General features: G+C 39.2%; 1 protein-coding gene across 5 annotated transcripts in view; it reads left to right on the plus strand.

Moving 5' to 3' along the window:
• TMEM260 (transmembrane protein 260) overlaps positions 1–13,170 on the plus strand; it is a 78,416-nt gene extending 65,246 nt beyond the window's left edge. For 2 of the 5 annotated variants that reach the window (XM_054447811.2, XM_063651636.1), the window contains one exon: positions 2,068–6,754. In XM_054447811.2, the coding sequence (XP_054303786.1) occupies positions 2,068–2,322 (255 nt within the window). In that variant the 3' untranslated portion in view covers positions 2,323–6,754. Of the gene's footprint in view, positions 1–2,067; positions 6,755–11,828 lie in introns of those variants that run through there. The other 3 variants (XM_054447813.2, XM_063651641.1, XM_063651640.1) reach the window with 2 other exon arrangements.
• The last annotated feature ends 1,244 nt before the right edge of the window (positions 13,171–14,414 follow it).

A 14,414-nucleotide genomic window follows, 5' to 3' on the forward strand; every position in this document is an offset into this window, starting at 1 on the left:
CATGCTGCTATAAAGACACATGCACACGTATGTTTATTGCAGCACTATTCACAATAGCAAAGACTTGGAACCAACCCAAATGTCCACCAATGATAGACTGGATTAAGAAAATGTGGCACATATACACCATGGAATACTATGCAGCCATAAAAAAGGATGAGTTCATGTCCTTTGTAGGGACATGGATGAAGCTGGAAACCATCATTCTGAGCAAACTATCGCAAGGACAAAAAACCAAACACCACATGTTCTCACTCATAGGTGGGAATTGAACAATGAGAACACATGGACACAGGAAGGGGAACATCACACTCTGGGGACTGTTGTGGGGTGGTGGGAGTGGGGAGGGATAGCATTAGGAGATATACCTAATGCTAAATGATGAGTTAATGGGTGCAGCACACCAACATGGCACATGTGTACATATGTAACAAACCTGCACATTGTGCACATGTACCCTAAAACTTAAAGTATAGTAATTTTTAAAAATTATACTTAATTTAAAAAATAAAATTGATATCTGTAAAACAACAACAAAAAACTTAGTAGGATTTTGTTCAGGAACTGAACAGTTCCTGAATGCCTACTTTGTGTGAGGCAGCACGCTACAGCCTTTATACCCATGTCTTATCAGAGGAGGGCTCAGGAAGTGAAACCACTGGAGAAAAAAGGATGATGACAAAAAGGGTAAAGCAACTGTGAATATTTTACCAAGAAGATAGGAGTCTGACGGTAACCTTGATGTATATGAAAGTGCATGGTGATTCTTTCCCATTTTTTCTTTCTTATTGATTTATTTTTTATAACTAGAGATGGGGTCTTGCTTTGTGGGCCAGGCTGGTCTCCAACTCCTGATCTCAAGCAATCCTCTGGCCTCGGCCTCCCGAAGTGCTGGGATTGCAGGCATGGGCCACCATGCCCAGCCTCTTCCCTACTGTATAAAATAAAGGGAACTAAGGGGAAATTTGCTTTAAAAGGAAGCTGGACAACTGAGGGTTATTAACTATTGAAACAAGATATCAAACATGAATTGTGGAATATTTCATGAGGGTGCTATTTAAAAATAGGTATGCATTTGTCTGCCCTGGAGGAGGAATTGGAAAAATAGATAATATGATTGGGTTTCTTTTAACTAAATTATGTCATGTCTAATTCAAAAAGTACTTGTCCCTTGGAGAAAGCAGTATTGTTTTTCTGTGCACTCAGAAAGTCTACAGGTAACTCCTGTGAATACAGCTGTAACTTGACAATCTCCAAGAAAGCTGTGAGATTCCCAAATAAGCAACTATAATATTCCATTTTGCAGATTTGTATCTGCGTTTTTGTTAAATTTTTTATGTGTTTCCTCTAGAAAACTCAGTATCAAAAAGTCTAACTCTATCCAATTAATACTCTCTGATGTTGAAAAATGAAATTCTAAATTCCTATGGGCAAAGTTTTAACTATCAAAATTGTAAATTACAGGATACTGTGAAGCTTTTCAGTATCTCACTTTATGGATATCTCTTAAATTCTATCACACCCAGCCTCTATAATGATGAATTTGTCTGGATTGTTTTATCGTTGCTATTGTTATTAGTGTTGTTTTTAATGTAGAGAGAAATTTCTGTCAAAAATGTGGGACAAAAATTTAAATTCCTTCAAGTTCTTTTTCCAGGCAGTCTTCTAAAGAAAGCTTCTTTTTTTTCTCTCCAACAGCTAAATTTAGAGTTTCAACCCTTCTGCCTGTTGAGTAAATAGCTTTCCATGAATTAAAACTAAATCCCTTCCCCAGAACATCCTTCTGGAGAAAGAGCATTTTGTCCTAACACAGTGTGTCTTAGGTTTCCCCTGCAACATCTGAAAACCTCAGAAGCAGTTTTAGATGCAGCATATTTGCCTCTTGCTACTGTAATAATTACAGTAACATTCTTGCATTTTCTGCATGGCCTAGCAATGATTAGATTTTTACTGGAGGCTGCTTGAATTTTTTTTTCTTGTTATTAATTCCTCTGTATTTTTTTTGTTTTTGGAAAAAAAAAATTCAAAGAATAACAATGGAATACCAACATTTCTGCTGTTTTCTAGCTTTATAAGGAGATTGTCTATTTACAAAAGGAGCACCCAGTGAATTGGCACAAGAACTATGCCATCGCCTGTGAGCGGATGCTGCGTCTTCAGGCAAGAGATGTAGACCCTGAAGTGCTGTTATCTGAAACCATCAGACATTTCCGTCTGTACTCTCAGAAAGCACCGAATGACCCACAGCAAGCTGATATTTTAGGTGCTCTAAAGCACCTAAGAAAAGAACTGCAAAGTCTAAGAAATAGGAAAAATGTCTGAGACAGCAAAATATGAAAAACCTGCTCATCATTCAGCTTCCAAAATTCTGAAGTCCGGAAATTTTTCCTTCAAGAAAAGAAACTGCATAAAAAATTTAAAACTAAGTCATTTCCCAGATATAAGTATCATGGTCCAGCAGTACTGTTTAATGGGGTGTTCAGTGACTAAGATGTACTGTTTATGCAAAATTCTGTTTATCCCGTGTTACCAGATTACCATTTCAGTGAGAAGCTTTTGAAAAGTCTTCTGACTTCCAGTCTTTCACCAGATGACTGCGCTGGATTAGATTCTAGAAGAGAATGAACCATTTTCATATAACTAAATATTGGTCATGAACTGTGTAAGGGCCATGCTTATTGGGATCAGTTTTAAAGTTAAATTCTTTTGATATTAATACCAGACCAAAGACATTTTCTGTTTCATGGAAAAAAAAAATGAATCATGTTAGGCTTTAGGTGAGACTACCTTTTTTACAAAGTAGCTATAGTTGTTACATAGTCTTACACTTCAAGCTAAACACCAAATGGGTGATATTTTGAAAAAAGTTTGTGTTTTACTGTCTTAGATCGTTCTCGGAAATCCCTAAAAAAAAAAAAAAAAAAAAAAAGCTAATTTGATGTTTGCTTATTTGCTTATTTCAGTTGCAGAAACTGATTGGCGAGTAAAAAAGATTTTGCATTTACTTAATTAATTTTATATTTATGTTTTATTTCTATCTGGACTCAGAGATCTAGGCCCAATAATTAGTAGGCTCCTGCTGCCAAAATGCAAAGGGGAAAAAAAAGGCAGGGATTGGGGGGGATGGGGAAGTGGCCCAATAAATTCATTTCTGTTACAAGCATCTTTTATACATATTACTAAAGAGAACATAGTAAGAAATGCAAATAATAGTTCTTTATTTTATTATGACAGTTAATTAATAGCAACCTGTTTTAATGAATAAAGTCACTCAGAGTCCTTCAGCACTTCCTAAGTAGAGGCCAGAATCTGTAGGGCTTCTTTTCCCCCCAATTGTATAGCTCGTAGACTCCAAGCACTATATAGGCCCCTGTATAGAAATGCTCACTAATGAAGAGGGAGGGCTAGAAGCTTGTCTGCATTCAAAGATCACTGGTGAGTCATTCAGCAAGAAAAGGCCCCTTACCAGGAATAGTCACAGTTCCGTGGCATTGTACTAGCAAAAGGGTCTGATCAAAGGTCTCCTGTGGAGCTTGCATGGTTCCCTTTCATACTACGACCATAATTAAAACCACTAATTCTCTTTTAAAATGCTGCAGGATGCCATGTAGGCATCTGTCTGGAGTGTCCTTTGTGATGTCATAAGCTGTTAAGGACCAGTGCCGAGGGCTTTTGAGTGAAATGCCAGTCATGAAGGTGCTTCAAGACAAGGGTGCCTCTAAAAGCTTGACAGGGCCTTGACTGCACAATTCGAGCTGAATTTGCCCCTTGTCAGCTGCCAGTAAATAAATCTCAAAGGGGGAAAAGCTGAAGTTTCATTACCTGATCCATGGGGCTTTGTTGGTTTTGGCATCACACAGGGGAAGCTCTTGCCCCTCCATTCTCTGGATTTGAAGATGTCCATTGGAGCCTGCAGTGCCTGGACAGGGTTCAGAGCGGAACCTTTTGAAGAGTGTCAATAGTTGTAACAGTTCAGCTGTTAGGAAGACAAATAAATGGAGGAGCTCATTAATCCGCTTTTGGCTCTCAGTGCCTTTTGCCCTTTTATCACAGCCTTATTAGGCTCCTACTCATCTTGAACCAGAAAAAAATGAATTGAAGTTGTTGAGTACTAATTGGCAAAGACTTTTAATCATGGGCCAAGAACTTTCACTGACTTGAAAGTAACTTCTCCACAGGGAAGGACCAAAAACCTGGTTTACCTTAAAACAAAAACCTGTTGGAGTTCAGCGTGGTGTAAAAATGTAAGGAAGCGTTGATAAATTGTCTAAGTTTATCCATTTGAAAGAAATTGTGTAAGATTATGATATTCTCTTTTCTTTAAAAAAAAAAAAAAAAGTACAATAAAATTCAAACATTCCTTAGGAAAGCATTGTCTATTGGTTTAGAAAAGAGATTGCACACATGCGTGGTGGTCGTGTTTGTTTCTGAACATCTATACACAGGTATGTGAATATTCATCTCTGCATCTACATATGCATGTGGTGTTTGAGGAACCTTATTAAAAGTGGTATTTCCTATTAGTAGCCTTAAGAATGGCAAATGAAGACCTCTTTTTGAGACTCTCTGCTTTTAAAATTTTTTTAAATATGTGTCTGTACTATAGAGATGTGTATGGCTGAATGTGCTTTGTGTATAGATTATTGTCAAATGGTACATAGATTATTTTGTATGTGTGCAACAGTGACTTTGGGCCACTCTGTCTTTGAGAAACCAATGATATGATGGCCCGGAGTAGATAGGATCATAATGATTTAAGTTTCTAAAAACCACTGGGTAAATGAAAAACTAGTAAACTGAGCTGAGATTTAGGGATGTTGGGCTTCATTCCCAGATCAACTACTTTGGAGAATCCTTTCCTTTCTATTAGATGAGGTTAAACAAGTTGCTTTCTTTTTCTTTCTCTTACTTTCCTTGGCTAGTGTACAGACACCATAAAATCTGATAAAAGGGGTTTCCTGTAGTCTGACCCCCAACATTGAGGAGACTGTAATGGAGGTGACTTCTCATGCAAGATTTGGCCAGCGTTCTAGCAGTGTCCCGGGAGTGCCATGGTTTGGCAGGACGACAGGAACCCCACAAGGCCAACTTCTGCCTGGACTTCAGCCTGAGGAGCCAGTGGGAGCCAGTGAAACTGTCTGCCTCTCCACATGCATCAGGGCCCTGCCACCCTGGCACCATGGCTGGCACGCACCAGAGGGCAAGGGAGAAGCGGATGGTGGCTCCCGTGTTATCTGACTAACCACTGGGTGGGCTACACTCCCTGTGCCCCCGCTGTTGCCTCTGATAGGAGTATGCTTGGTTCTTGGTATTGACTTGCCTTTTTTTGTTGCCTTTTAAAAGGACCCATTTTGTTCAATGCTTCTGTTCTATTACTGAAAATGTAGCCAAAATAGAAGGGAATCAATTACTAGTGTATTATTTTGAAAGCTTCAAACAGAAATTGTGAAATGTTATTTCTGCTCATATTCTTAGTGTTTTCTCTTGGTAGAATCATAATATTTAGCCTTTATGATATTTAAAACCCATTTGGAGTGTTAGGTTTATTTTTATGATACTCTGCTGGTAACTTTAAGTCATCAGGCTAGGGTATGAAGAGTAGTTTTTTAAGTTTATGTTTTAAAAGTGAAATATTGTGAATCTTTAATCATAGTTCTCATAAATATCCCTCAGAATTTTTAAATGTTAATGCTTTAATATTTAGGAAAAATTTTATACCAAAGGTTGAAAAAAAAATAGAATCCTGTTACTCCCGACTTCTGGTGTGTTTTGTAAGTGCATCAACACAGGATATTACTTAAAATTCTGTTCTAACTGGCTTCAAGTCTTATGGTTAGTTGAAGAAAACAACTTCAACCCAGTAAGAGATTCACATTTTGTTGTGAATGCAAAACCATTCTAATGCTGATACTCACAAACAAATAAGTAATGTTTCCAGGGATTCTGGGAACATCTAAAGGCCAAGATCTTGGCACAGCATTACAGAGCAAACAAGGAGCTAAAGCTTTAGCAGTGATCATATTCAATGAAGACATCATTGTCAGCACCCTCTAAAGGTCTGTTTGATTTGGATCAGCACAGACAGTATTTTTAAAACAGCCCCAGGAATAGTACAGTGTGCTTACCCAGCTATAGAAAATTAAACAGGAATATATCCTGAAAAGGGGGTTTTTCAGGAAAAAAAAAAATTCTGATTGCTTTTCAACAATGTAACATACATTTGATGGAAATTGTATGTACTGGAAAGATTAGCTCATGCCATATTGGAAAACAAAAAAAAAGGTGGTGATGCCACATGGGAAGGACAAGTAGCATTTCCAACACTGTACATGTGAAGCCAACAATTATTGGCTTGAAAGTGGAGTTCTCTGACTCTTTGCTGCAGATCCAAAGTTAGGTGTGAGGGTTAATTTTCAATACAGACATTGCGATGATATTAAAAAGTTGAGTTGACAAGGTTGAGAAAGTTACAAGATAAAGGTCAAGACACAAAGGCACAATTATGGGGCCATACTCCTATCCCAGTGATCCAACCTCACAGAGCAACTGCAGAGTTGCAAGTCTTCTGGTACATAGTTGCCATTAGATGAGGATAAGTGTAATAAAAGATAAATAGAAATAAGCCAAATCTAAGGTTTAACCATTTCAAAACTTTAGCGTATAAGAAGTATGGGGTGAAGTACAATAGATGGAAATGGCATAAAATTTTTTAAACATTAAGTTCATTGTTTAATAAACATTGCAAACTAATAAATGGAGATTATGTCCTGTTTTTAAAATAACAAACCATAATCATCTTCTATTTAGAAGTGTTATCTGAAGGGGTATTTTTTTGGAATGTAACCTTTTAAAGAAGGTACTTGATATTTCTCTTAGCTAAATGAAATATTCCCTTAGAGGGATGTGAAAGACCTCTTCAAGGAGAACTACAAACCACTGCTCAAGGAAATAAAAGAGGATACAAACAAATGGAAGAACATTCCATGCTCATGGGTAGGAAGAATCAACATCATGAAAATGGCCATCCTTCCCAAGGTAATTTACAGATTCAATGCCATCCCCATCAAGTTACCAATGACTTTCTTCACAGAATTGGAAAAAACTACTTTAAAGTTCATATGGAACCAAAAAAAAGCCCGCATCGCCAAGTCAATCCTCAGCCAAAAGAACAAAGCTGGAGGCATCACACTACCTGACTTCAAACTATACTACAAGGCTACAGTAACCAAAACAGCATGGTACTGGTACCAAAACAGAGATATAGATCAATGGAACAGAACAGAGCCGTCAGAAATAATGCCACATATCTACAAGTATCTGATCTTTGACAAACCTGACAAAAACAAGAAATGGGGAAAGGATTCCCTATTTAATAAATGGTGCTGGGAAAACTGGCTAGCCATATGTAGAAAGCTGAAACTGGATCCCTTCCTTACACCTTATACAAAAATCAATTCAAGATGGATTAAAGACTTAAATGTTAGACCTAAAACCATAAAAACCCTAGAAGAAAACCTAGGCATTACCATTCAGGACATAGGCATGGGCAAGGACTTCATGTCTAAAACACCAAAAGCAATGGCAACAAAAGCCAAAATTGACAAATGGGATCTAATTAAACTCAAGAGCTTCTGCACAGCAAAAGAAACTACCATCAGAGTGAACAGGCAACCTACAAAATGGGAGAAAATTTTCGCAACCTACTCATCTGACAAAGGGCTAATATCCAGAATCTACAATGAACTCCAACAAATTTACAAGAAAAAAACAAACAACCCCATCAAAAAGTGGGTGAAGGACATGAACAGACACTTCTCAAAAGAAGACATTTATGCAGCCAAAAAACACATGAAAAAATGCTCACCATCACTGGCCATCAGAGAAATGCAAATCAAAACCACAATGAGATACCATCTCACACCAGTTAGAATGGCAATCATTAAAAAGTCAGGAAACAACAGGTGCTGGAGAGGATGTGGAGAAATAGGAACACTTTTACACTGTTGGTGGGACTGTAAACTAGTTCAGCCCTTGTGGAAGTCAGTGTGGCGATTCCTCAGGGATCTAGAACTAGAAATTCCATTCGACCCAGCCATCCCATTACTGGGTATATACCCAAAGGACTATAAATCATGCTGCTATAAAGACACATGCACACGTATGTTTATTGCGGCATTATTCACAATAGCAAAGACTTGGAACCAACCCAAATGTCCAACAATGATAGACTGGATTAAGAAAATGTGGCACATATACACCATGGAATACTATGCAGCCATAAAAAATGATGAGTTCACGTCCTTTGTAGGGACATGGATGAAATTGGAAATCATCATTCTCAGTAAACTATCGCAAGAACAAAAAACCAAACACCGCATATTCTCACTCATAGGTGGGAATTGAACAATGAGAACACATGGACACAGGAAGGGGAACATCACACTCTGGGGACTGTTGTGGGGTGGGGGGAGGGGGGAGGGATAGCATTGGAAGATATACCTAATGCTAGATGACGAGTTGGTGGGTGCAGCACACCAGCATGGCACATGTATACATATGTAACTTACCTGCACATTGCGCACATGTACCATAAAACCTAAAGTATAATAATAATAATAATAATAATAATAAAAAAAAAAAAAAAATAAAAAAAAAAAAAAAAGAAATATTCCCTTAGATAGTTGAACTGTTAGATATCTTTAATACCAGTGGTTGTTGTTCACATATGAAAGTGTGTGTGATTAAAACTGAAAGGGGAACACTGCTTGGAAAATCACACCCAGTTTTCTCATCCTTGGATTATGGACCTAAGTGAATCACCCATTACCCTGGATCCTTGAGTATCAGCTAAGACACAAGAATTCAGGGCCGGGAGTGGTGGGTCATGCCTGTAATCCCAGCGCTTTGGGAGGCTGAGGCGGGTGGACCGCTTGAGTCTGAGAGTTTGAGACCATCCGAGGCAACATGGTGAAACCTTGTCTCTACAAAAGAAATACAAAAATTAGCAGGGCAAGGTGGCATTCACCTGTGGTTCCAGCTACTTGAGAGGCTGAGGCAAGAGGGTCCCTTGAGCCTGGGAGGTAGAGGTTGAAGTGAGCTGTGATTGCACCACTGCACTTCAGCCTTGGTGACAGAGTGTCTCAAAAAAAAAAAAAAAAAAGTTATTATAAAAACTCAAGAGCTTTTAAAAATTACTCTTGCAAAAGCTACAGAAACTTTAAAGAAGATTGTTTATAAATGGAAAATGATCCATTTATCAAAAAACTAGGGTTCCTTAGTCTAACAGGTGAAAGTTTTCAAAAAAGTTCATTCTTAAAAGCATAAAAAACGAGTTCAATTATGCAGAGCTTAAAACAAGCAACTTCACTGATAGAGAATACTCAGTGTTTGTTTTTACTTAGAGTGTCATAATTTTCCCCTAAAATTATAGCATATTCATTCAATGTGCGGCTTGTATCTACACAGTTAAGTTTCTCTTTCAGTGATTAGAATTTTAGCCATTAACCTATGCAGTCGCCTGTATCCACCTGGAGGCAGTTCCTCCAGTTGTAGGATTGTGCTTATTTAAACTGATTGTCAAACTGTGGGTCATGAAGTCAGTTGAGTGAGAATTGACCAGCTTTTTCATAATGAAATAGAATTAAAAATACCACAATAGGCCAGGCGCAGTGGCTCACGCCTGTAATCCCAGCACTTTGGGAGGCCGAGGCAGGTGGCTCTCACCTGAGATCAGGAGTTCAAGACCAGCCTGGCCAACATGGCGAAACCCCGTCTCTACTAAAAAATACAAAATTTAGCTAGGCATGGTGGCAGGTGCCTGTAATCCCAGCTACTCAGGAGGCTGAGGCAGGGAAAATTACTTGAACCCAGAGGCAGAGGTTGCAGTGAGCCAAGATCATGCCACTGCACTCCAGCCTGGGCAACAGAGCAAGACTCTATTTCAAAAAAAATAAAAAATAAAAAAATACCACAATGCATTTGAGGTAACAAAGGTAAGTATTGTTTCATGGAACCTTCAGTTTCATTTCATATGTGTATGCACATATGCATGTGTGTATAACATATATGTCATACTTATGTATGTGTGTTTGTAAAGAAATTGATAAATGTGTAGACTGAGTCAATATAAAATATACTCATTGTAGGTCATAGTAAAAAATAAATTTGAAAGTCACTGGCTTAGAAGAACTTAATACCAGGCCAGGCACGGTGGCTCACACCCATAATCCCAGCACTTTGAGAGGCCAAGGCGGTGGATCACTTGAGGTCAGGAGTTCGAGACCAGCCTGGGCAACATGGCAAAACCCCATCTCTACTAAAAATACAAAAATTAGCTGGGCGAGGTTGTGCACACCTTTAATCTGAGCCACTCAGGAGGCTGCGGCTCGAGTTTTGCTTGAACCTAGGAAGCAGAGGTTGCAAGTGAGCCAAGATCACACCACTGCACTCCAGCCTGGGTGACAGAGCAAGACTCTGTCTCCAGAAAAAAAAAAAAAAACAGGACATAAAAAGGGTTAGTAAGGGATCATCCAGTGTTAACTATCACTGCTAATCTAGTTTAATAAATGAAGAAACTGACATCTATACTAAACAAGTGACTTGATTAATGTCACACAGCTAGGTAGTAACAGCACTGAGACTAGGACACAAGCTTCTTGGCTCAACCTGGTACAGTTTCCCTACTCCAGTACCAATTACATGAAACCAGCTATATTCCACTATCAACTCTCTGGCACATTAAAGTCCTCAAATAATGCAGCCATTTTAAAATTAGCATAAACTTGTCTAGGGGTAAATGGTGTGTGAAATCAACTATGATGCAGGAAATTAAAAGCTATACGTTGAACTTTCCCCCTCTCCTTCAATCCTCCAGAATGTAATTTTTTTCCCCTTTCCTTTTAGACGGGGATAGTTATATCCCTGGCTTTTGACTGAAAATTTCCTTGCCCTTTCTGGACTTAGGAATATATACCCAAATTAAAAGGTTTTAGTGTGACAAGAAAAAAGTCACTTTGAAATCCAGGAACTTATTAGCATAAATTACATTCCAGCTGAATCAGCTGCTAGAAGCTGAATTTGAAAAATGTTGCACTAGTTTGTATATTTCTTACCCCTCTTAAGTAGACATCAAAACACAATCATATTTCTATATTTTGGAGAAAGAAATATGTCCCAGCTCCACTGGAATTAGACTTTACCTCCCAGAAACGGACCCCACCTACCACTGGTATTCATGATTCTTCTATTTGGTTCAGCCACTTTTTAAAAAATGTTGAATGTCAGGCGGGCACGGTGGCTCACACCTGTAATCCCAGCACTTTGGTAGGCCGAGGCAGGCGGATCACCTGAGGTCAGGAGTTTGAGACCAGCCTGGCTAAGGTGGTGAAACCCGATCTCTACTAAAAATACAAAGTTAGCCAGGTGTTGTGGCACACATTTGTAATCTCAGCTACTTGGGAGGCTGAGGCAGGAGAATCGCTTGAACCCGGGAGGCAGAGGTTGCAGTGAGCCGAGATTGCGCCATTGCACTCCGACCTGGGCAACAAGAGCGAAACTCCATCTCAAAAAAAAAAAAAAAAAATGTTAAATGTCCACAAGGCAGAAACCTCTTTGAAGACCTAAGTGTCTGACAGCCTAAATATGAACCTTACATATTCAGTGTGTAGGCGACAGTGATTTCTCCCCAATTTGACTCTTGGTTTATACATATGATTTGTGAAAATATAGACTGTAGTAAAAATAGTAATAATAGCTGTGATTATAACAATCTTGGTGACATTTGTTAGCCACTTAATTGCTTCACCTAAATTTCCTTCATTTACTCTCAGAATTAGAAGTAATTTGGCCCTGCCGGGTGTGGTGGCTCACTCCTGTAATCCCAGCACTTTGGGAGGCTGAAGCGGGTGAATCATGAGATCAGGAGTTCGAGACCAGCCTGGCCAAGATGGTGAAACCCCGTCTCTACTGAAAATACAAAAATTAGCCAGGCAAGGTGGCAGATGCCTGTAATCCCAGCTACTCGGAAGGCTGAGGCAGAAGAATTGCTTAAACCTGGGAGGCAGAGGCTGCAGTGAGCTATCGCGCCACTGCACTCTAGCCTGGGCAACCGAGCAAGACTCCATCTCAAAAAAAAAAAAAAAAAAAAAAAGGAAGTAATTTGGCCCTTCATCTTCGGAAGCAAATAAGTTTGGCACCCCTCAAGAAACAAAAATCCCCTTCTTATGTGACCACATAAGCCATGCTGCATGCACTTTGTGCATTTGATAAAGATATATAGATTACCTATTTCACAGGGTTCACTTTTACTAGGGCAAAACTTTTCTCTTTCACTTATCCCTTGCTGAACAAATAAATAGTTGATTTAAAGAGCCTAAACCTGGTAAATATGTGAGCTCATTTGTACCAAGAAAATGTGTGAACTATACAAGACTAGAACTTTATTTTATGGGATCCCATGAAATCCCTTAATAATTGTGCTTATATTGTCATGTGAAACATGTGACCTGCTTATAATTTGGATACAATAGAGATTCTATTTTCCTATTTTATTATCATGCACCTGGATGAAGTCAACACCTTAACACCTTCATCTCATCTCTTAAAGCTCCCATAGCCATGTGCTATCTCCTGTGGGAAGTCACTGTGACTTCCCTCCCAGGAAGAGGGGACAACTCTAGTTCATATTGCTTGCACAAAGAAGCACTTGGAAGGATGTGGGTCTGGAGTGTTCATTTTGCCCCTAAAAGAGCAAAGAGCAGAAACAGAGTTCTTTGCAGAACATAGGCTTTTTCTGGATTGCACCAGAAGCACTGTATAGTATAGTGATTAGACTCCCTGCTCTGCCACTTCCTCGCTGTGTGACTTGGAGTAAGTTTTTAAAGTTCTGTGTGGGCCAAGCACAGTGATTCACACCTGTAATCTCACCACTTTGGGAGGATGAGATGGAAGGATCGCTTGAGACCAGGAGTTTGAGACCAGCCTGGGCAACATAGTTGAGACCTCATCTCTACAAAAAATTTTTAAAAATTGCCAAGCATGGTGTCGTGTGCCTGTGGTCCCAGCTACTCAGAACGCTGAGGCGAGAGGATCGCTTGAGCCTGGGAGGTTGAGGCTGCAGTGAGCTGTGTTTGTGCCACTGCACTTCAGCCTGGGGCAATATAGTGAGACCTTATCTCAAAAAAATAAAAAATAAATAATAAAGCTCTGTGTGCCTTAATTTCCTTTTCTGTAGAATGGAAATATAATAGACTACCTCATGATGCAGCTATAAAAATGAAAAAGGTTAATATTTATAAAGTCTATTGAACAGTGCCTAGTATAGAGCAACTGCAAGTAATGTTGGCTGTTTTCATTAATATGTCAGTAAAAACAGTTCTTCTCTACTTTCTACTCAGTAAAATAAATGTTCAAAGCCTCCTGGTACTTTGCTTGTCTCTCTAGTATGTTTAAAAACGTCTTTACTAGATATGCATCTGGAAAATTTAAATAATTCAAAAAATTACAATGATAATTATAAATATAAATATGTTATTTAAATTATGTGAGTATCTGGGAATTAGGAGACAGTAACCAAAAAGCACTAAGCAGTTGAAGAAATGAAATCAGTCCCATTAATAAGAAAAACACATCTCAATCTGTGCACACGCATGCACACACACAAGTAAAAATCGTGTGCACAATTCATTTTCACGAGACCCCATTACCATGACCGTCCTTCCCTCTTTCTACTGGTTTCCCCAAACCATGGCCCACCGGGAAGCAGGCATCTACATTATCTCCTCTTCTTCCCAAACTTAGATTTTACCATCTATATATTTGATCTTAGTCTATTGTCCCCTGCATTCTACCCCCCAGGGACTTCTCAAAGAACAGTCTCCTACCAGGACAGCTTCTGCAGGCGCTTCGAGGACTGGCATAGGGCAGAAAGCTTGCAGTCCAGAGCACAGGGGCCTTGCTGGACCTTCAAAACCATCCCAGGGGATAGGGTCATAGATTGCTGAGCTGGGATGAGTGGAGTGGCCAAGAGTATGTTTTGTAAATGAGCACCCCATTTATTCACTTCTTTTTTTATTACTTTTTTAAAAATAGAGGTGAGGTCTTCTATGTTGCCCCGGCTGGTCATGAACTCCTGGGCTCAAGCAATCCTGTCACCTCAGCCTCCTCAAAGTGCTGCGATTACAGGCACGAGCCACCATGCCCAGCCCATTCACTTATGTTTAATACATTTAATCAATAAACATTTTTTGAGCTTCTATAATGTGCCAGGTCTGAATATGACGTTTTCAGAGGGGAACCAGACAAGGGCCCTGTCCCCGACGGAGCTTCCATTCCAGAAGGGGAGAAAGCCAAAATGCCAAACTAAAAATCTGCCCAAGGATCTTTGTTCACCACTACTACATTCTACCCAAACAAGG

The sequence above is a fragment of the Pongo pygmaeus genome, chromosome 15 (assembly GCF_028885625.2).
Source record: "Pongo pygmaeus isolate AG05252 chromosome 15, NHGRI_mPonPyg2-v2.0_pri, whole genome shotgun sequence".
NCBI classification, from domain to species: Eukaryota; Metazoa; Chordata; class Mammalia; order Primates; family Hominidae; genus Pongo; species Pongo pygmaeus.